General features: G+C 51.4%; 1 protein-coding gene across 1 annotated transcript; it reads left to right on the top strand.

The window, feature by feature from the left end:
* The first annotated feature begins 913 nt into the window (after nt 1-913).
* Nucleotides 914-14,093, top strand: RBBP8NL (RBBP8 N-terminal like). Its single transcript, XM_066198961.1, has 13 exons — nt 914-986; nt 2,287-2,329; nt 2,721-2,816; nt 3,164-3,276; nt 4,267-4,339; nt 5,589-5,755; nt 6,126-6,214; nt 7,159-7,322; nt 8,491-9,298; nt 9,698-9,806; nt 11,817-11,878; nt 12,197-12,317; nt 13,478-14,093. Exons 1-13 carry the CDS (start codon nt 920-922, stop codon nt 13,594-13,596), a joined length of 2,031 nt encoding a protein of 676 aa, XP_066055058.1. The 5' UTR covers nt 914-919; the 3' UTR covers nt 13,597-14,093.
* Nucleotides 14,094-20,955: the final 6,862 nt, after the last annotated feature.

Here is a 20,955-nt window from a genome sequence, read left to right as displayed (position 1 = left end):
GGGGCTACAAAGTCCAGGTCCCACTCTTCATTTCCCAGCAGCAGAGGGGAGGTTTGCTCTCTGGTCATCTCTTCGTGGTTGAAGGCTGTGTGTTGGGATTGGAATTACTCACCACGACTCACCAACCCAGAATGATTTGGGGGGCAAAAGTTCCCACGTGGAGATGCTGAACTCCTTCATGTGGAAGTTCCTCTTTCCCAGTGTGGTTTTGGTGGCTCCAGAGGACCCCATGGATGCTGTGCCCATGCCAGCTTCCTGCAGCTCTTGGCTCTGGACGCCACCTCTCCTGGTTTCTTTGTAAAATTGGGTGAAAAAGCTCTGATGGGTGTGTCCCAAGGGTTCAAAGAGGCTGCAGCCAGCAAGGCCATGCAGGAAGCCTGGGCAATGACAGTGGGTGGCTGAGTGCTGTGTATTGCCTTTGTAAAAGCTGTGCATGATGCCAGAGGGAGGAGAGATGCAAGGGAGCATCCCAGCAGGAGATGAGTCCATCAAACTCAAGCACCAAAACTGCTGTGAATTTCCCCATCACCAGTCCCCATGTGGTCCCAACACAAGTTCTGCAGTCCCTTCTTCACATTTAAGAAGATGCCCTGCCGCACCTCATCCCAGAGAAATGCAATTTTAACAGCTCAACAAGGAGAGGAAAAGCCTGATTTTCCAGCTGGGCTCCTGCCGGTATCTAAGACATGCTCTTCACTGTGCTCAATGCTGCGGCAGGGTGGACAAAAATGATCCCATGGTTTAGCAAATGATTTTCCCTTCCTAGCTTTGGGCTTTTTCCTTTCCAGAACACCACATGCACCAGACGCATCTCTTTCATTGGACTTTTTCTTTCTCCTTTAGGTTGAAACCTGAATAATTTGAAGCAAAAGGACATCCTTGCACTGGACACAGCCTGGTGCGTGGCTCATCCCTGAACATGACCACGGAGAGTTTTGCAGAGTTCCTGAACAAGCTCAAGGAAATCCATGAGAAAGAGGTCCAAGGTAGGGAGACAAAATTTTCTTAGCAAAAACTGGCCAAGATCCATTTCTTTGTAATAGTACCACTTGATCCGTTTGGTGTCAAATAACCTGAAGGGAAGAGGAGCAGGTGTGGATTAGGGAGATTTGGGGATTAGTGCTGAGCAAGCAGCACTCACGGGGATGGATTGGGACATGAGGGCACAGCCTGTCCCTCAGAGGAGAGCACCACTGATGGCACATCTGTACCTCTCGTTGGCACACTGAGAAAAAAAGTAACTTTTTGAATAATGAGAAGGAGCAGAAGAAAGAGAACATTCCTGCACTCCAAGCTCCTGGGAAGCAAGCCATGGAGGAGCTCAGTCCCTGCAGGAATCCCACTTGCTCCAAGCATAAACCGTGGGGGATTTGGCTCCCTTCCTGCCCCTGCTGTCATGATCAAGGTGACCTGGGAGGTTTGCAGGGGTGACACACACACACACACCTGCTGGGCATCTGCTCTGAGAACTGAGGATTGGAGTGTATTTGGATACTGAGGGATCAAAGGGAAAGGGGAAAGATGCAATAATCTATAAGACAGAAGCAGCAGGAGATGAAGCTCTGTTAAAGAAAACGTTTGAGTCAGGTTGGATAGCTTATTCCTCTAGGGAATAAATTATTTCTCAGGTCATACATTATTAAAATAAAACCCATTAGGTTAAGCAACTAAGTGCCAAGTCCAATTGTTTTCCTATTAGAATAATTCCCAGTATCAATATTATGAACAAAACTTCAGCACTTTTGGATGATTCTGGCTTATGAATTCATTCTTCTCTTGTGTAATTTCAAGCTCTGTGAGAGTTAGAGGAAACTGTTGAGCAATTTAAACCACATGTTTACATCTACTTTGCATAAAATAGATTTGACAGGATACAATGTCTGCAGATCCATCAAGGAAAGCCGTTCAGCTGTAAATATTCTCCAAGATGCTTTCCAACCCTGAAAACTATAAAATACTGCCCACCTGGGAAATGCAGGCTGTAGTGAGAAATAAGTAGAAACAAAACCAAACCAGACTTTTTGGGTCTGCGAAGGAAACGCAGACTCGTTAAATAGTGGGGATACAAAACGAGCTCACATTTGGTACAACTTTCCCAGTTACATTAAACTGTGATTGTGTTTAACACATGCAATGTGTTATTCCTTATCAGAGATAAGGCTTGTGAACGGATGAGATTTCTGCAAAGCCACGCACCTTCCTGAAATTCCATCAGTCTCATTTGCTTCTGAGTGCTGGGGAATTGGCAATAAACGCCCACCCCTCTGTGTCTGTTCATTATTCCAGGTCTGCACAGCAAGGTGGCGGAGCTGACGACAGAGAAGTGCCGGTGAGCGATGCTGGGGCAGAGGGGAAGCTACACCACTGGAATTCCAGACTTCCTGAGTTATTCTCCAAAACTGCTGCATTAGAGAGCACCATTTGCCTTTCTGGCACTGCCAGATTCAAGCCTTTTGGCTCCAGGCAGGGTTTGGGGTGATCCCAGCCCAACTCCAGTTTGCCTTCTCACTGGCAGGTGATGTTTGTGCCACCTGGTGCTTTCTCCCTTGGAAAACAATAAGTGGGAGGAATTAAGTTGCTAACTCCGAGGAGGGTGTCACAGGCTCCAATACATTTTTTTTCCCTCTTGCCACACAAGTAAAAGGGAACTGTGGATGAAGGCAAGGGTTTTGGGGAGAAATCTAATAACCCTCTTTTCTTTGTTCTGTTTCTTCAACTAGAGATGCTCAGAGAATTGAAGAGCTGTTTGCTAAAAATCACCAATTAAGGGAACAGCAGAAGGTCCTTAAAGAAAATGTAAAGGTGTTAGAAAACAGGTAGGATTTGTTTTTAAGCAGGGTGCTGCTGAGTGGCAGTGGCTGCACGGTGCTAGGGGGAGAGTTTGGGGTTTGCTGTCTTCCCAGGAGTGGGATGCAGCACATGAACCTCTATATTTCCTATACTCAGCTGCTGGGAGAGCTGGAGGAGTCTGGGCACATGCATAGGAGCTTTCCTAAGCTGGTGGTGGTGGGCCTGGATCTGGAGGGGTGCAAGGGCCAGTGCTGGGCAGGGGGATGATTCTAGGTGATGGTGTGAGTGTTCACACTTCCCTGTGGGGAGGGCAGCAATTTATTTCTCCCATGAAAACCGTGTGGTAACAAGCTGTGCGGTTTCCTTCCTCCAGGCTGCGAGCTGGTCTTTGTGACAGATGCATGGTCACCCAGGAGCTGGCCAAAAAGAAGCAGAATGAGTACGAGACCTCTCATTTCCAGAGCCTGCAGCACATCTTCATCCTCTGTACGTACTGACACCCACTGTGGGCTTGGCTTTGGCACGCTGAGTCTTTGCTCAGTTAATCCCTCTCCCAGATATTTGCATGTGAGCCCTTGTGGTGAGCGGGAATCTGGGAAGGGTTTGGGGATGGGGAGAAGGGAGGGAGCAGGACTGTGGATGGCAGTTCATGTCCCCTCCAAGCAGACATAACCCTTCACCAGAGCTGGGGGCTGCAGCCCTCTACACCTCCAGAAAAATGAGAGATTCCAGGCTGTGTCAGCTGCCTGGAAAAGGGATGCATTTGGCACGGCAGATGGAACGCTCTGACAAAGACAGGAAAGTCACAGCAGCAGCTCAGCACGGGTAAATGAAATCAAGCAGCACGTGTGATGGATCTTCTCCTGAGCCTCTGGCAGAGCTCCCAGCACCGCTGAGGCACAGGGTGATTTTCCCTGGGGATCTGACCAGCCCAGGGAGGGTCATGGGGGTAAAGGAGATAAGGCATTTAGGAGGAATGGAGAGGTGCCAAGAGCCCTTGGTTTATCTCCCCTGCCATGCCACTGCTCCCTGAGTGCTGCTTTTGAGCAGGAACAAGACAAGGCACCATGCCTGGGAGCCCACCCATGCTCTCCGTGGCCTCCTTGCTGCAGTGCTGGGTGCTCACATCTCCCTCTGCCCTCTGTCTGATCCCCCTAGAGACCGCCAGCCCTCCCCCGCACCCACTCATCAGCCTGCCCTGGTGTTCAGGGGCAGGATGGTCACTGTGCCCAACCCACCACTGCCTCGTTTGGGTCGTGCTCTTCCCCTGAGCCGGGCAATCTGCAAGCAGACCTAGTCCTGGTGAAACCTGAGGCAGAAAATTGCTCCCTTTTATCCCTTAGCCCTAGCATGTTTACAAAGAAGGGAGGAAATTCGGATCCTCCAAAACTCGGTGCCATTCCCCCCTCCCCTGGGCACCCCAGTGAGCTGTGAGTGGCATCCTTGCAGCATCTGAACTCACCTCTGTCCCTGCAGCCAACGAGACCAATCGCCTGAGGGAGGAGAATAAAACTCTCAAGGAAGAACTGAAGAGGCTCCGGAGTCTGGAGTAAGCACTTTCCTGGTTTCATTCTTTACAACGGGTATTGGCAACAACCAGGGCATCCCCAGGGTGGAAAGGGCAGCGTCCAGACTGTGGCATCCTCAGGGGTATTTTAGCATCTAATTCCCATGGGTTCCTGTTGTATATGTTAGACATGGAAAAACCCCTAATGATCTCAAAATTCTTGTTGACCTTTGCTCATTCCCCTGTTCACCACCATCCAACGATTCATTTTTGGGGAACAAAGATATTTAACCCCTTAGAAACGAAGCCCTGGGCAGTTTGCATGGACCTCAGCCTGGGATTCCACGGCTTTTCCACGGCACCAGCTCCTCTCCTGCAGCAGCCAGAGAGCATCTGCAGGAAGCAAGTGGTTTTGGGGGAAGGAGAGTGATACACAAGGGACTGTGATGGGCTTAAGGAAGGAGAAGTGATCTGCACCAACAGGTTCACAGCCCAGCAGAGCGCTGTGTTGGAAGCCAAGTAACCTGCCAGGCTGGCCAACATATACAAATCAGCTCATTCCTCAAGGGCTTAAAGTCCAGAGGAATTAGCACTGAGGGATTAGTTTAGAAATGTGTTTTCTTTGGAGCTCAGGAGCACCATTCGCTTAAAGAGAAACTCTGACTTTTACTCCCCAGTGCTTCCCAAGAGCTGAGTAGCTCCAGAGCTGTAGGCTGGGCTGGTCTTGTTGAGCACTGAGTGATTCTGCTCTGGTCTGCTCTCCCCTGAGACGGTGGATGGGAAGATTTCCAGCCAAACATTCATGTGCCAGCATCAGAGTCCATCCAGGACTCTGTGTGTGTCTCCAAAGCTCAGGCACTCCCTTGTGTCACCGAGAGCATCATCCTCTCCATCTTGATTTGGTGACATGGGGCAGACACCACATCCCTGTGCTGAACCCACCCCTCCATCAGGCTGAAAGCCCAGCCAGGGACAGGTTCCCACAGAGCTTTTGCAATAGCCACAGCTGGGTCCTGGCTTACCCAACATCGTGGCTTCCTGCGATGTTACCCACAACCAAGTGGGGCAATCACACCTCGGGCTGTCATGCTGGCTCTGTCCACGCTCCAGACTGCAGCTGGGCTACTGATAAGCTGCAGTGGAAGGAGGTGAGTCTGAGGATCTGGTATATCCAGATAAACACATGCATAAATATGTATATTTGCATATCAGGCTCAGAGCTCTCAGTACAGTGGCTCCAAAACCTTCTCCTGCCCCTTCTCATCCATTCATGTCCTTTTCCTTCCAACAGGGACAGGACAAAGACCCCAGGAGTCTCCTCCAGAGAAAGCTGCTCCACACCAAGCTCCCCTTTGACTTTACTGTCCCCAGTGAGCAGGAATGCCAGCACAGAGAAAGCAGAGCACAGGGAAGCAGAAGAAGCCCACCAGGACGTGCCAGACCTCGAGCTCAGTGAAGGTGGGAGTTGCTGGCTCCTGCCACCCTTGAGGCATCTGGGGATGTGAAGAGTGACTGAGCCATGGTGCAAAACTGCTCTGGGAAAGGGTCTGCATTAGAGCAAAAGGGTGCTTGGGTGCCTTCACTGAAAGACAATTCATGCAGAGGCCATGGCATTCCCTTCCTGCCACCCACACACGCAACAAAGGGCACGTTCAGTCAGGTGCTGGCTTGAGCCAGACAGTAATTTTGACTCAAAGTCTTCTCTGAGAGGTGGCTGGTACCAGCCAGTGGCATCCCTGGGAGGCTGCATGGCTCCAGCCCACTGCAGGGCAGGGCTGCAGCAGCTCTGGGGGACCATTGTTGCAGCTGGTTGTGTCTTCTTTTGCAGAAAAACCTCCAGAGAAGCTCCAGAGGAGCTCTCCAAGCAGCAGGACTTCTCCAGGCTCTCTCCTTCAAGAAGTCAGCCTTGCAGAAATGGTGAGTTGCTAGAGTAGCCTGATAACCTCAGGCCTTCTCCGCACTGCTGTCATCATCTGAACTGGATGAAGACAAGCAGATTGGAAAAGGGAAAGAGCAGGAGGCCCTTGGGGTGTGGAACAATTAGCCGGACTTGGGTAGTTTGTCATTTCCAGAGCCTGGTATTTTCAGAGAGCCTGGCTTTCAGTGGTTGCAAGGACAAACAGAGAGGGTGTCAGCCCAGGGCTGCTGAGTGATGTGGAGACACTGGGCACTGGGAGATGAGACTGCAGGACCTGGACCTTGCTCCTGGTCATGGGAACTCAAGCCCACGCACACACCCACACAGATTCTTCTGTTTTGGCACAGGTTTTGCTTACTCGACCTCCACAAAAACTTGAAAGAGCAGGTGAAAAGGGGTTTTGGTAAGGCTGCAGGCAGGCTCTGGGGATAATTAATAGGGATCACAGGAAGGGTTGGTGACATCTCCAGGTGGGCAGGGGAAAGTCAAGTCAGAACATGTGGTGAGCCTTTCATGACAGCTGATGGAGACAACGATGTCCTGGCCAGATACTCCACCAGAAATACACCCACCAAACCTGTGTGTGCCAGGAGCTTGCATGAATAAAATCTTGCATGAGTAAAAAGTCCTGACTGTGGGACCAGGAATTTGCAGGGTCTTATCTTGGTTAAGCCACTGAATCATGACTTAAGAGGAGATGCAAAACTTCCTGTGCTACAAAGCAGTGCAGCCAGAAAATAGAGAGTACATGACGGGAAAATTTCCTTGAAAAATGAATAAAAACTTGATAGAGCTGTTGACCAGAACCATACCGAGCAGCAAACTCAGGAGCTGTCTGTTTTGCTCTCACTGGTGAGGAGAGGTATCCCAGTTCAGTGGGGCTCCCTGGAGCCTGGGGAACACTGCAGAATGGCTCACCTGGGCTTTCCGTCCCTTGCCACAGGCGTCCCAGAGGATTTCCAACCAGCTGCATGGAACCATTGCCCTGGTGAGACCCGGCTCTAGACCCTGCCTCCTGGAAAAGAGTCCTTCAGGGGCAGCAGTGTCTCCACCAGCGAGGAAGACTCCTCTCCCTCCAGAGCGTGAGCACAGCCCCAGCCTTGAGGCGTGAGTACCAGCCCGAGAGTCGTGGTGTGGGCCTGATCCAAGGCCCACTGCAGCTGTCCGCCAATGGATGGATGGCCAGTGTTCACTGTGTCTGTCCACCTCCCTCTCCAAACTTGTCCCACAGCCTTGGGAAGTGGGGGATATCCCAGTTTACAGCAGTAAAGAAATGACTGGAATCCAGCCCAACAAGATCAGGCTCTGGTTATTCCAGCTCCTCAGACAGACCCACAGAGTGAACCAGGTGCCCCCACATCCGGGCAGAAGGACTGTCCCAGGCAGGCAGCAATTCCTGCTCCTCCTTATCTATTCTAATGGGCTTTCCTGCAGGGCTCAGCACTTCCCAGGCTTATCCTCCCCACTGATTCCAGGAGCACAGAGGGCTGAGCAAGGCCAGTGAGTTCACCTGTAGAGACAGTGAGTTTCCCGGAGTGTGAGTAGTTCTGTTGAGCATTCCTGGGAACAGCCTGCACTCATGGAAGCTGCCAAATACCCAGCAGCAGCAGGGGCTGTGTTTGCAGGGCAGGTTCCTGCACTGTACCAACCTTCCTAGGATGGCTGCAGAAGATTCCCTTTGAGTGAGATTAGGGGAGGGTGGGCTGTTCCTCTGTCCTGGGGCTCTCCAGGCACTATGAAAGCCCCGGGGGGTAGTTAGGATGTTGCTGGATGTAAGACAGTATTCCAGTGTGACTTCTCAGCAGCAGTGCTGGTGTGAGAGGTCACTGCATCCTTACCCTCACTCAACTCCCCACCTTAAGCTGCTGTGGCCTGGGGAGAGGGGGTTGCTGCTGGATGGTGGGATGGGAATGGCTTCCTGGACTATGTGGAGACCCACTGCTGACTGCCTGACACCCCTGGCCACCAGGACCCCCTCCCCAGCACAGAACCCAAAAACAAACATGATGTACTGGCCAAGAGCTTCAACAGGGCATGGAAACAGCAGGAGAGACCACACACATCCCTGCAGAGCTGGGAAACCATGGGAAAACTTTAATGCTAATGTGGATTATTTTGGGCTTTGTTGTTGTTGTTTGGTGGGGTTTTGGGGGGGTTTTGTTGTTGTTGTTGTTGTTGTTGTTTGGGTTGTTTGTTGGGAGGGGGAGTTGTGTGTGTTTTTTTCTTTTCCTAACGTGATCTATCTAATATAAATTTTTTTTCATGCTTTTTTCAGTTATTTAACAGCGAGCAAACTGGACTCCCCCAAGGTAGCTCCATCCTATGAAAATCTAAAACTGAGCGCCCGGAGAGAGCAGCTCTGCCTCCTGCACAAGCACCTTTCCCTGCACCAGCTGGGGCTGGCGGGTCACTGCGCCCCGGCTGACCGGGACGGCGGCAGCTTCCCCAGCCACTTGCTCCGGGCCAAAGCTGCCGACGGCAGGACGCGGTCCCGGGACAGCTGGGAAGACCACGCAGCCTTTCTGAAGCTCCCCGCTACCATGGTGTACGTGAGGGACCAGCAGCTGGAGGAGAAGCTGCACCTCCTCAAGCACCGGGAGCGGCTGCAGCATCTCCTCCTGCAGCAGTGCCAGCCCGGCCAGCGGGCAGACGGCGACACGAAGCTCCCGCCCGGCGAGCGGCCGCTGTCCCCGTGGCTGGGCATCGCGGCATGCAAGGAGGAGAGGTTTTTCCTAGAGGATGCCACGGATGGCAAGGAAGAGAAGGAGGTTTGGCCGAGCCGGGAGCGCTCCGAGCTCCGAGCAAAGGTGAAGGAGGCGAGGGACGATGATGCGGACGCGCCCCTGGATCTGTCCGACTCCGGCCGTGGCAGGGACACGGACTGGCGCTGCCGCCGGGAGCCGCGGGGCTGCGGCAGCCCAAGGGACAGCCCCGGGGACAGCCAGGCAGCCCGCGGCCCCGGCGGGGGACACAGGGCACAGCGGGAAGACCTGCGCTGTCCCTACCGCTGGCCCAGTGCCGCCCGGCCGCTGCCTGCTGCTACCAAGGAGGAGGAGGAGGAGGAAGAGGAGGATGCAGCTGTGGTAAGTACAGCTCTTGCTGGCATCGACTGCAGCCCCTAGCCCACCCCAGGGTGCCCAGCACTGCTGCTGGCATCGTGGCCAGCATTAATACCCTGTGGGAGGATGGGTTTGATATGTGTGAAGCCGATTTGCACGTGGCAGGTTGTTCAGTCGCCGCTCCCATTCCTCACCTCCCCAGTGTCCACAGGGTTCCGTCCTGCCCCAAGGGCGGGCAGTGCCTGTGCCCCCTCCCACAGGCTGCTGCAGGAGGGGCTGGGCTCCCTGCAAACACACCACAGTGCACAGGAACGTCTCTGTGGTGCTTCTCCCTGTGGGTGGCACAGCCGTCATGAAGGAAGGGCTGGGGACAATCCTCTCCTGCCTGGTGACAGCATTATTTGTGCTCCCTGTGTCCCCCAGCTCTCACTTTCACGGGCATATCTGACAAACAACTCCACACCGAGCGACCCACAGGCCCTTCCTGAGGCTGGGAGGAGACAGAATGTCAGTGCACAGAAAGGAGAAGGAGGTAAGGAGCCCCAGGCAACTGTGACATTTGAGAAGGCAAGAGTGAAAGGTGCCTTTTGGTCAAAGAATTTCCCAGCCCAGAGCTCTCTGCTGGGCTCTGCACTCACCTGCAAACTCACCTTGCAGGGACCACTAAGTGTTCCTACCTCCCAACTCTTCTGGGCCTTTAGGGGAGCTTCAGGTTTCACATTTCTGTCCTTGAGAGCTCAATTTTCTACCCTAGATATGTCCAAAATTCAGACTCAGTACATATGGGGAGAAAGTAATCCTGGTTCTTCTGGAGAAAAGCCCAGTGTCTCTGTCCAGCACAGACAGGAGCCACCCGTGGGGTGTCCTTGCACACCCAGCAGAGCACCCTGCACTCCACACTGAGGCCGTGGAATTCTCCAGGAGCCAAGGATTCAGCGTAGCTCTGACCCCTTGGCAAAACCCTCTCCACAATGAGCAGCAACGAGACAATGTTGCTGCTCCAGCATTTCCCACTCCTCTCAGGGAAGAAGCAGCTCAGAATGTCCCAGCAGAGATGGGGAAAATGCAAGAGGTTTGCAGGACTAGCACTGGGAAACCATCCCTGTCTGTCCCTTTGCTCCAGAGTGTGTCCTGTGATGACACAGCACACAGGGTTGAGCACAGAGCCGGGGATGCTGGTACCTGCAGCAGGTAGATCAGGGCAGTTTCCCTCCTTTCCTTGCTCCATCCTCCATGAGAGCCCTTCCAAGGCTTTCTCCCTGCCTGACCCCCTCGAGACACAGGTGCCAGGTTTGTCCAGGCAGGTGGGAGGCAGCAGCCATAGGGATCAGAGTGGAAAGCACGTCTGCTGGGAGCTGCTCAGTACCAGCTTTACTGGCTTGGCCAGAAAGTTGAGCTCGCCTGGATTAGTCGGTCTGGGCGTGTCGGAGTGGTTTGGGAACACTCTCCAGAGCAGGATTTTTCACGGTGGAAAAAAAAAAAAAAAAAAAAAAGAAAAAAAAGAAAAAGGAGTCCTCTGTGATTTACATGCTAAGGAGATATCATCATGGCAGAAGAATTTCAGCTGATTACATTCTGGGTGTGGGAATACAGGACTTTCTTCAGTTCTCACCTTAAGGTTGACACAAAGCCCAGGGAACAATACACAAATACCTCTACACTTTCTAGTGAACCTTAAACCTGCAGAAGGATAAGGTGAGGATGTGATCAGGCTACAGGGAATCCAGGAGTGCCTAGAAGCAGCATCACGTGGTCACCCACCTCTGCAGGGACAGGTAGAGGGGGCTGCCCCACTGAGCTCCATCCTGGCTAGACCTGGGTGTGATGAGCAACAAGTATTGAGCTGCTGGGGTGCCCCTGCCCCCAAAAGCGGGCACAGCCCTGTGCCCAGCCCCTTCTGCCCACCATGGCCAGCCGAGGTGTGTTTCTGTGTGTGCAGACAGGGTGATGCCACCACTAGCAAGGCTTGGCCCCCAACCCATGGAGATCCAGTGTGTGCAGAGGTCGGGTGTGTGCTGGTACATGTCTGGGACTGTGTAGCCCCAGGGTCTGTGTACATTAAATGCTTTTGCTGGAAAGGGAAATATCTCCCCTGCCTTTCCTTCCTCTGCTCCTCAGCACACACTGCCTGCCAAGAGCTGCTGACTGAACCAGCAGCAAAGGTGGGATTGTCCCTTTTGGCCTCTTCACCCCAACACCTGGGGCTCAAACAGGAAGGTGCAGTCTGGGGCTTAAACACCCCCAGTTTCCCATCTGTATGTAGCCAGAGATGTTGGGACAGCTCTTGTGACCTTGGTGTAGCAAAGTCCTGTGGATAGAGCTTTCCTGGGAGCTGGTTTCCCAATGGAGTCGTGTTGGATCACTCCTAAACATTCATTCCAGGCCATGCAGCTTGCACGGCCTCTGCTTCACAACACACTTTATTGCTGAAGCTGCTTTCTGCCTCGGTGGCTCTGTGAGCTTGAGCCAGTGTCTCTGCATCTGCTCATGAGCTTGTCAAGCCTCCCACCAGCCAAAACCCCTTATTTTTGTGTTCCTTTAGATGACAACGATGCCGAGTCTGGGAAGCAAGAATCCGATGAGCCAGACACGACGGACAGTGAGGTTGGTTTGTTTGTTCTCCTCAGCCATCAGCTTAGGCTGCCGGCTCCCAGAGGCATCAGACAGGTTGTCCCAGCCCAAGCTCCCTCCAGAAGGTGATAGCTCTTCCTGCACCAGGTGCCAAACCTCATTCCCACCCTGTTGCACAACTTGCTGCTGAGGGACAGAAGTGCCACTCTTTCCAGCCAGTCAAGAGTGTTTATGAACAATAGCATTTGTCATCACTCCATAGCAATGGTCACAAAGGTCGCTGGCAAAGCCACCAGCTCCCTGAGAAAGTCGGGGTTGTTTGTAGACTGACTGTTCTTCTCATTGGTGTAGGAGAAGTATGAAGATGAGATCCTACAAGAAGCTGAGGCTGACGGGAAATACTTCTGCACCAAAGACAAAGTTCATGTGCAGCAGAGGAAGAGAAAAAGAGGACAGGATCCCTGTATAAAAGGTAGGGAGGAGAGTTCCTTGGGGCATCAGCTCAGGGCTACAACTTCTGCTGTTTCCAGAGGGACTCCTGTGAGAAATTCCCAAGGACAGTGGAGAGGAGGGCTCTTCTCCATGCTCCTCTGAGCCATATTTTGGCAACACTCATATCTCCAGCCAGAGGAGCCCCTGCTAATGGTTAGCCAGGACAGCCTGGGCAGGGTGACCAGGAGAGCACCCCAAGCACCTAATCTAACAGAGCTTAGTCCTTTGTGTTTGCTTATCTGGTCAGGGAGGCAGTGACTGGGGAAGGCCAGATTCCCAGGGGTGAGTTATTGACATTCAGAGAAAGGTTTCTGCCAGTTCTGTTGATTTTCCACGGTGGCTGTGGAGGTTTCCCTGCTGACAGAGGAATGTGTTGTATCCATAGTTCCTACAGGTGAATAAGCAGAAAATTACTCCTGATAAGAGCAAGGATAAGACAGTGTGTCTGTCAGGCCTTAAAAAATGCTCTGTCAGAAAACCCCTGCTGCTCACCCTCTCTGTACTGGTGGTAAAAACAGGGAAGTGTTGTCCCAACCATAAATGTAGAGAGGGCCGCTGCTTAAGCTTGAAGGGAACTTGTTTAGCAGCCTGGCCTTCAGAGGGCCCTGCTCACTCAGGGAACAGCACCACAGCGGGGTGACAAGAGGATTTGCTGTACAGAACCAGCCACTTGGAGCAATGGGGAGGAAGCTGTCCTGTGAAGCCCAGGGCAGACACACACGACCCTCCAGGACTGGATGGGGATGTCCCAAGTGAGGGGTGGGTGCAGCTGTGGCAGGAATGGGGTGGTGGAGGGGCATAGCACCTCTCTCAGCATGTGGTGTGGGCCATGAACCACACTGGAACAGGAAGAAATCCACAGAATGCATCTTGCTGGTCCGGGTACCCTCTCAGGGACGCTTCTGCATCAGGTCTGTTCTCTGCCTATTTCTGCTTCACATGTTGTTTTGTGTCCAAGATCACAACAGCCTCCCCTGGATACCCACACATCTCACATGTGAGGGGTTTCTCTTCATCTTTCCTTTGCTGAGCTTTGCTTCCTCCTGCGCTGTCCCTATTTTGGGATGAGGCCATGCTGACTCCAGAAGTGTAAATCCATTTCTCTGTGGTTAACTCCTGCTGTCATCTGGCTGTTTACAGGATCTAAGAAGCCAATGAGAGGAAAAAAGAAAATCAAAGTGGAGCAATGCCCAGTGGGGATCACAAAGGAACTGGAGATGTGCTCTGCTTCCCACACTGATCCCTCCAAGGAGAGTTAACAGCAGGGCAGGATGGAGCAACTGCAGACCAAAGGAGAGGGCTCAGAGACCTCAGAATCCCACCCATGCTGGGAGAGTGAATCCTCCTGTCATGCTGGGCCAGGCAGTGGGGAATTCATAAGGACCCATTTATGAGCAGAGCACCCTGAAATTCCTCACTCAATGCCACAGGAGAGGCTGGGCAAGGATGAGCCATGCAGGTGACACCTGAGCAGCCAGGTCACTGCTGGTGGAGCCCCACAGTCAGTGACCCCAGCCCTATGCCAGAGCAGATCCTCAGACTGGAGCTAAGAAGAGGAGATGTCTCTTTATAACCCTCACCCTGCATCAGAACCATGTTCCTCCCTGGGATTTCACACTTGGAGAACGGACTACCAGACCCCTCTCCTCTTGAAGGATGTCCCAGTGGCTGGCTGAGGGGTGGTGACCAAACCAAACACTGCAGAGCCCCATGCACAAACCTCCTTCAATTAAATCCCTCCCCAGGTTTCATACACACATGGATCTTGTCTGACACAGAGAAAGTCCACGGTTTTCTTTTCTTGTTAAGTGAGGAGCAGGTACATGGGCAGACAGATGGGATGAGTGTCTGGAGAGGGCAGGGAGAAGAGCACGGGAAGGGAGGGTTTGGGTGCTCCCTCTCCCCAGCGTGTCCTGCTTTGCCTGGAAAAGGTCAGTGTGTGAGACCCAGCTGCAGTTCACAGCAGAGCACCAGCTCAGCAGTTCACATTGACCTTGGCAGGATTGCTGGGAGTTATTTTTCCCGTGGATAAACTGTTCTTAGTAATTTTTTTTCTGATGGGATGAGATGGGAAGGGCTGCAGGGAGCATCCCTGCTCACAACATCGATCCAGGAGGCAGGCTGGATTGTTCCTGGCACACAGGTGGAGAACAAGAACAAAACAGACCAGCAGAGAAATGCCAGAGCCAATTCCTGCTATGGTGTACTCCCACTTCCCTTACCCGCAGTTATTTCTATTTAAAAGTGGGGTGTTGCGTGTTCACAAGAACGAAGGCAAAGCACAGCTAGCCAAGAGCAGCATCCTTTGCTCGTAGCACCTTCCCATCTCCGCAACCCTAAAATCCCACTCAGAGCGCCCCGGCTGCGGCGGAGCAGGGGCGGGAGGGTCCAGCACCGCCTGGGGCAGCATCGAATGCACCCAGGCGGGCGGGAGCGCTGCGGGACCGGGAGCGGTGCGGGCGGTGCGGAACCGGGAGAGCTGCGGGAGCGGTGCGGGAGCGGGAGCGGGACCAGGAGCAGTGCGGGCGGTGCTGACTGTGCGGAACTGGGAGCGGTGCGGGACCGGGAGCGGGAGCAGTGCGGGCTGTGCGAACTGTGAGGAACCGGGAGCGGTGCGGGAGTGGACCGGAGCGGTGCGGGAGAGGACCGGGAGCGGTGCGGGCGGAGCGGCGGGCGGGCAGTGCCGCCTGCTGGGCAGCGCCGGGCCGGGCCGGGGCCGCTCCCCGAGCGCGGGGGACGCGGGACGCGGTTCAGCCTCCCCAGGGCACGGCAGGTCTGCCTCTGATGGCTGTAGAGCCACGGGAAGGGGAGGCGGACACCAGCAGCTCCAGCAGAGGGGATGGAGCGGCGGGAGTCCCGCGGGGCTGCTGCTGCTGTCACGGAATTTCACAGGAGCGAAACTCTGCCAAGGCTGAAAAATTATTGAGACAGCCGTCATCTTCCTTCTGTCTTCACGGTTTGGGAGAGCTCGTTGGATGATGAGGAAGGGTCTGGAGCACGGATCTGCTGCGGGAACGGGGGGAGTTTGTCCTGGAGAAAAAGAGGTTCGGGGGGACTATTTCCCTCTCTGCAGCTCCCTGGAAGGAGGTTGTAGCCAGATGGGGGTCGGTCTCTTGTCCCAGGTTACAAGTGACAAGTCAGCAGGAAAATGGCCTCAAGTTGCACCAGGGGAGGTTTGGATTGGATGTTAGGTTAAAAATTTTCCCTGGATGGGTTATCAAGCACTGAAATAAGCTGCCCAGGGCAGTGGTGGGGTTGCAGGGCTGATTTATCCCAGCTCGAAGCATTCATCAGATCACGGCCATGGGAAATGGATGGGGACCACCACTGATGCCTTCCCCTCTCAGTCCTGGGCAGGCAGCACAATGTCTGTCCTTTCTTAGACCAGCTTGGAGGGGAGAGCATTAACCCACTGAACACGGTGGTGAATTGGATAAATCTGTTTTTAAAAATACCCCAGCAAGGAAAAGGAAAAAAAGGAGAGAAGTTGAAATGCAATCCCATAAAGAGGCCCCTCAGACTGAAGGGAGGTTGCTTGGGGCTGGGAGAAATGAAGGAGGGAGGGAACTTTTGTGGACTATAAAATAATCGCCTCCCTCTGACAGTCCCTTGATAAGCAGAATGTGCAGAAGTCCTGCCAAAAAAAATGAAGTCCTCGATTCCTTTTTTTTTTCCCACAAAGATTTTTTTTTTCCCCCTCACATTGCATGACACCACCACAGAATCCACCTTCAATTATTGGGCTTTTAATACCTTTTATGTTGCCTTTTTTTCATTAGACATTTTCACCTGTATCTCATGCTGGGTGTATTTGAGGGGCTGGCAGGGACACATATTTCACAGTAAGGGCAATCCCATATCTGAAAACACAAAAAATAGTTTTGTCAGCTCTGAGCAAAGTGTTCCTCTGAGCAAGTTGTTGAAGTAAATTAAACTCTATATGCTGCACTTGAACCAGCCCTGGAATTTCTCTGCTCCTACCATCCCCTGGCTTGCTGTTACCTCTTCACCATGCTATAGAAAGATGGATAATTGCTGAGGTACATTAATTCTCAAAATTATGTTTGTCAGTCTTTTGTACAAGTCGTTCTTGACAGGTAAATGCGTGTATTGATCTGGTGATATGCAGGCAGGCAGCCTCAGACTTGAATTGTACTGCTGTAAGGAAGAAATCCGAGCCCTGCAAGCAGCTCGGGATCTCTGCAGAGGTTTCCGTGTGAAGGTTCAGCCCTGCCTGAGGTGCCGTGTTTGCAGGAACACACAGGGCAGCGTTCAGCACAGCAGCCTTTTATTAACTCCACAGGAGTTTGGTTAATGACTCCAAGTGACATTTGTGTACCAGACCCAGCAGTCTCTGCTTTTTGCAGAGTTAATCCCTTTTGTTGCCACACTTCTGTTCAGTACGAGAAGGAGGTTTTACACAATAATCTTCAAAAATGCACTGAAATTACCCTCAGAGTGCAAGAGTTACACCCCACAGACCAAAAGAGCAGAAGGGAAGCTATCCCAAGAGCAGATCAGTTCTTCTGAGAGGCTGGCAGCTCCCACTTTTTTTGTCCAGACAAATTTCAGCTCTGATGTCACCAGTGCCATGATGTAGGTAGGACATCTGGGAGCAGTGGTTTCCCAGAGAAAGAGGTTCAGAGCCCAGCTTGGGTTCACCCAGATCAGGGGCTGGATTTGAAATTGCACGGAAATCTGGGAGAGAGATGATGTAATCATCTCTGTTCACTTTTAGTCCACCAGAAAGAGCAATGAGTGGTTTCCTTATTGCCTGTCAGACCAAACAATTCCAAACAGACCTCTGCAACTCCTTTGCTTCCTGATGCTTAAGAATCTGCACATGCTGAATCATCCTCACAGCACAGAGCACTGCTCTCAGCTCTCAGACCCTCCAGGCTTCCCTGTGCATCAGCCTCACACCAAACTCATGAGTAAAATGACATTTTCTGTTTCTCTCCAGGCTTAATTTGTAAAATTTTTTAAGAAGCAAATTTGTGCAAGTTGAGCCATGAGTATAAAATCTCTATCTCAGTGGAAAAAAAATCTCTCACCACGCAAAGATTCCTCTGTTGCATGTGTAAGGGAGACAGGCAGGAAAGGTAGGAAGTCCCACAAGCCCAAAGCAAGAGGGAACTGTGCTGGGAACTCAGCTGGCTGCAATGCAGGATCCAAAAGCTCCTGAAATAGAGATATGCACATCAGATTCTTCCCCCTCACAACCTTCTGCTGTGGCATTGCCTTCACGGCAGTAGATAATTTGAAGGTGGTTTAATCCATGCCCTTTTCATGAGCCTGAGCACCACCTTCTCTGCAGTGAAATGTTTTTTAACTGCTATCTGGTCTGTAAGCAGTGCCCATTTATAGTGCTGGCTTTGGAAACACAGCTTCAATCCTCAGTCCACCACAGCAAAACTCATTCCAAGCATTACTGAATTCTTACTTCAATCCTGTTTTGGGGATTTAAGTAGGATGGGTATTTTGTGCAGGTCCTTCCCAGGGTCAGATGTGCCCTGAATGTGTGAAAAAGGCAGAAAAAGGAGCCTGGCAGCCTCACATGCAGCTCTGTAGTTCCCAGCCAGGAGCTCAGAGAGAACATGACAGGGACAGCTTGGGTGTTCAGAACACAGCATAGGGACAAGTCTTCACACTTTTGAAAGGAGGCTGTGGAGTTGTGGATAGATTTAGCAAATCCAGCAAGCAGTAGTGATTCTTGGAAGGGAGAGATTTGGGGAGTTCCTTTGCTCCTTTATCTCGAGCAAAGTTTACTGTGGGAATTTTTGTGCCAAAATGCAAGTTCCACTCGCATCCCTTGGGTATCACAGCTTTCTGTTCTGCCTGGAACATTATCACCAACACTTCAGGAGTTCCCTAGGCTGTGCTGCACACCCTGCTCATACCAAACTTGCTGCTGGATGCGCTGAACTCCAGTGGGACCTCTCCAGAAGGCACATTTTCCAAGATTTTCCCATGAAAATTATTGATTTATTAATCACAGTGTTTAGTGCAGCACCATGTGCTTCAGGGAAGAGAGTTTGATCCATTCATACACCAATCCTCCTGTAAACAGTACACAACATTTTCCTGACTCGAGCACAGGGCCCTTCTGAGTGCAGAGGGATATGATTAAATCAACCAGCTGTGTGTCTTTTAAATACTCTGTGTCAAGCAGGAGAACCCGAGTCATTCTCCCAGGCACACAGGGTTGCTGGCAATGTTTGCCTCCCGAGGTGCAGCAGCTGATTTGCTCTAACTGTGAACATGCAGCAAGAGCAGAGGATTGTGTCACCCACCAGGGCGAGCACACGGCAATCCAAAGCAGGGAATACTGCTGCTCTGCTCCAGCAGCAGCCTAAGGAAACCAGGACTTCTAACTGGAACCCACTGGAGGCAGATTAAAACCATCGCAGGCTGCACCGACAGCTTGAGTCAAACCTGCCTCACGGGTTTGGGATGCAGGAGGAGAGCATGGGATGGATGTGCCAGCAGGGAGCAGGAGTGGTCCAACACGAGAATGTGGTTAGGAAGGGTTTCATCATTCCCTACATAAGTAACACGAGCACCTCCGACTGTTTTCTGGGACAGACTGAAGAAGAGGGAGGAAGTGAGCTTAGGGGAATGTGAACTCCCAAAAGTCCAGTGGCTGGTCTTTATACGGATGTGGTGAGTGAGAGGCTGTGCTCCAAAGAGGGCTGGTGCCCCGAGGTGTGCTGATTGCTGGAGAAAATTTAAAAAAGGATAAACTAGGATAGGAAATTTGGGACAAGGATTAGAGCCTGCTCAGGAGAGAAGGGACAGTAAGTTCAGGATGCACACTGCACTTCTGTGTCATCCTCCCAGACTTCCAGAGAGTATCCTGGTCCCTCTAAGGTCTATTGGACCCACATTCCCACCCTGCTTAGGCTGAAAAAAAGTGTACAGCAGTTTCTGGTGCCTTATCTTAATACCAGTAGTTCCTCCAACTAGAAGCTGAACTTCTGGTTCCCAGCCTAAATATACTTATGACCTGTTTATCTTTGCTTGATTCAGGGCCATGATTTTGCAAAAAATATAACAGCCTGCCCACATAAGTACTTTAAAATGCTGTCTCATATCAGATGCTTAGACCAGAACCTGCAGTTCTTGCATGGAGAAAAATCCTTGTGACCTTGGCGACTCTACTCCCCAAATAGTATTGGAATAAGGATTTGCAGGCTTGTCCTGTTTCACACCAGCTCCTTATTCCAGCAGCCCCTGACTGCTCAGACATGTATCCAAACAACCCAGGGCTTCCTTTAAGGTAGAGCAGAAGCTCCAGGAGCAAAATGAGCATGAGTTTAGTATTGGTGATTCAGAGTAACATTTTACATATGTGCAATAATGTTGCTGTAAATGCAAAACTGCCTGCCTTTTTCTTTGTCCAGGGATTTCGTGGGGTTAAGGTTGGAAAAGGCTTCAGCCAGAACCTGAAGCTGCTGTGCAGCAGCAGGGTGGGGAGTCCAGCTTTTCTCCAAAGCAGCATCCCTGTGTATGAATGAGAGAACATACATGAGCTTCGGCTTCCTTCATTCCCCACTCCAGGGATTCCCTCACTGCAGAAGACAGGGAGAAAAGGTTGTTCAGGGTTGTACCCAGTCGCTGCCTTTTGTGGGAGCGATGCTGATGTGCCGCTCGTCTGTTTTAGCATCAGATTCTCTGAAACACAGCGCAGTGCTCACTGTACTCGAACACTGTGAGTTGTCAGACACAGATAAAAGCTCCCCAACATTAACAGCAGCAACGTTCCAACCGCTAAATTCGGCTTTGAAGTTAGCAACCCACTAAGCCATGGAGGCTGCTCCTTTCTGCGCTGACTCAGTGGGACGATTTACATCCCACAGCTATTTTTACAGGGAAAGAATGAGAAAAAAGCCACACATTTATTTTTCAAAATCCAATCTTGGGTTCTAGAGAATTGTTTGCAGCAAGCCTAGATAGGTTCCCATGCCTATTCATCCCCTGGCTTATTTGATGAGCTTGCCAGCAGGAAGGATTTTAATTCCTTTTTATCCCAAACTATTTTTTCCACAGCTGTGATATGAAATGGTTCTGCCAAATTATTTAGGCTCAAAGTCTGACCTATATTGAATAGTATAAGATGCTGAGCATGTTCTTGGGATTTTAAGGGCAGAGTTTGTTTTCCGCTGTAGGATTTTTCATGGAAGCCTATAAGAAAACAATGTCTTGTATCTCCTATCTTAATCTATTATTATTATTATATGTTACTAATACTATAAGATATGTTGATGGCCCACTTGCAACAGCATACAAAAAAGAATCTTATGAAACAGCCATATGAAAAGACATAGAACCTGTATGTGTTTTATAGGACAGTTTCAAAACCTATCTTTTACTCAGTGCCCATATTTCAGGCCATATCATCAGACATCAGTTTGATCACTGGTGTAGACTGCAAGCAATATTAAGAGTTATCATGTGGTGTCTTCAAACCTATTTGGCAAAAGCATTCGCCACTCTAAAGGTCCAGTGTTGCAAATACAGTAATTGCAACTTTTAATGGCAAACATCTCGAATGGCAAATTTGGACTGTACTTTAAAATATGTACTGTGTGGGCAAAATCCTGCTTGGGAGCACAAGC

The sequence above is a fragment of the Chamaea fasciata genome, unplaced genomic scaffold (assembly GCF_029207755.1).
Source record: "Chamaea fasciata isolate MVZ Bird 193981 ecotype frontalis unplaced genomic scaffold, bChaFas1.0.hap1 SCAF_17, whole genome shotgun sequence".
NCBI classification, from domain to species: domain Eukaryota; kingdom Metazoa; phylum Chordata; class Aves; order Passeriformes; family Sylviidae; genus Chamaea; species Chamaea fasciata.
Note: the sequence above shows the minus strand (reverse complement) of the source record. Positions and strands in the feature narration are given on the sequence as shown.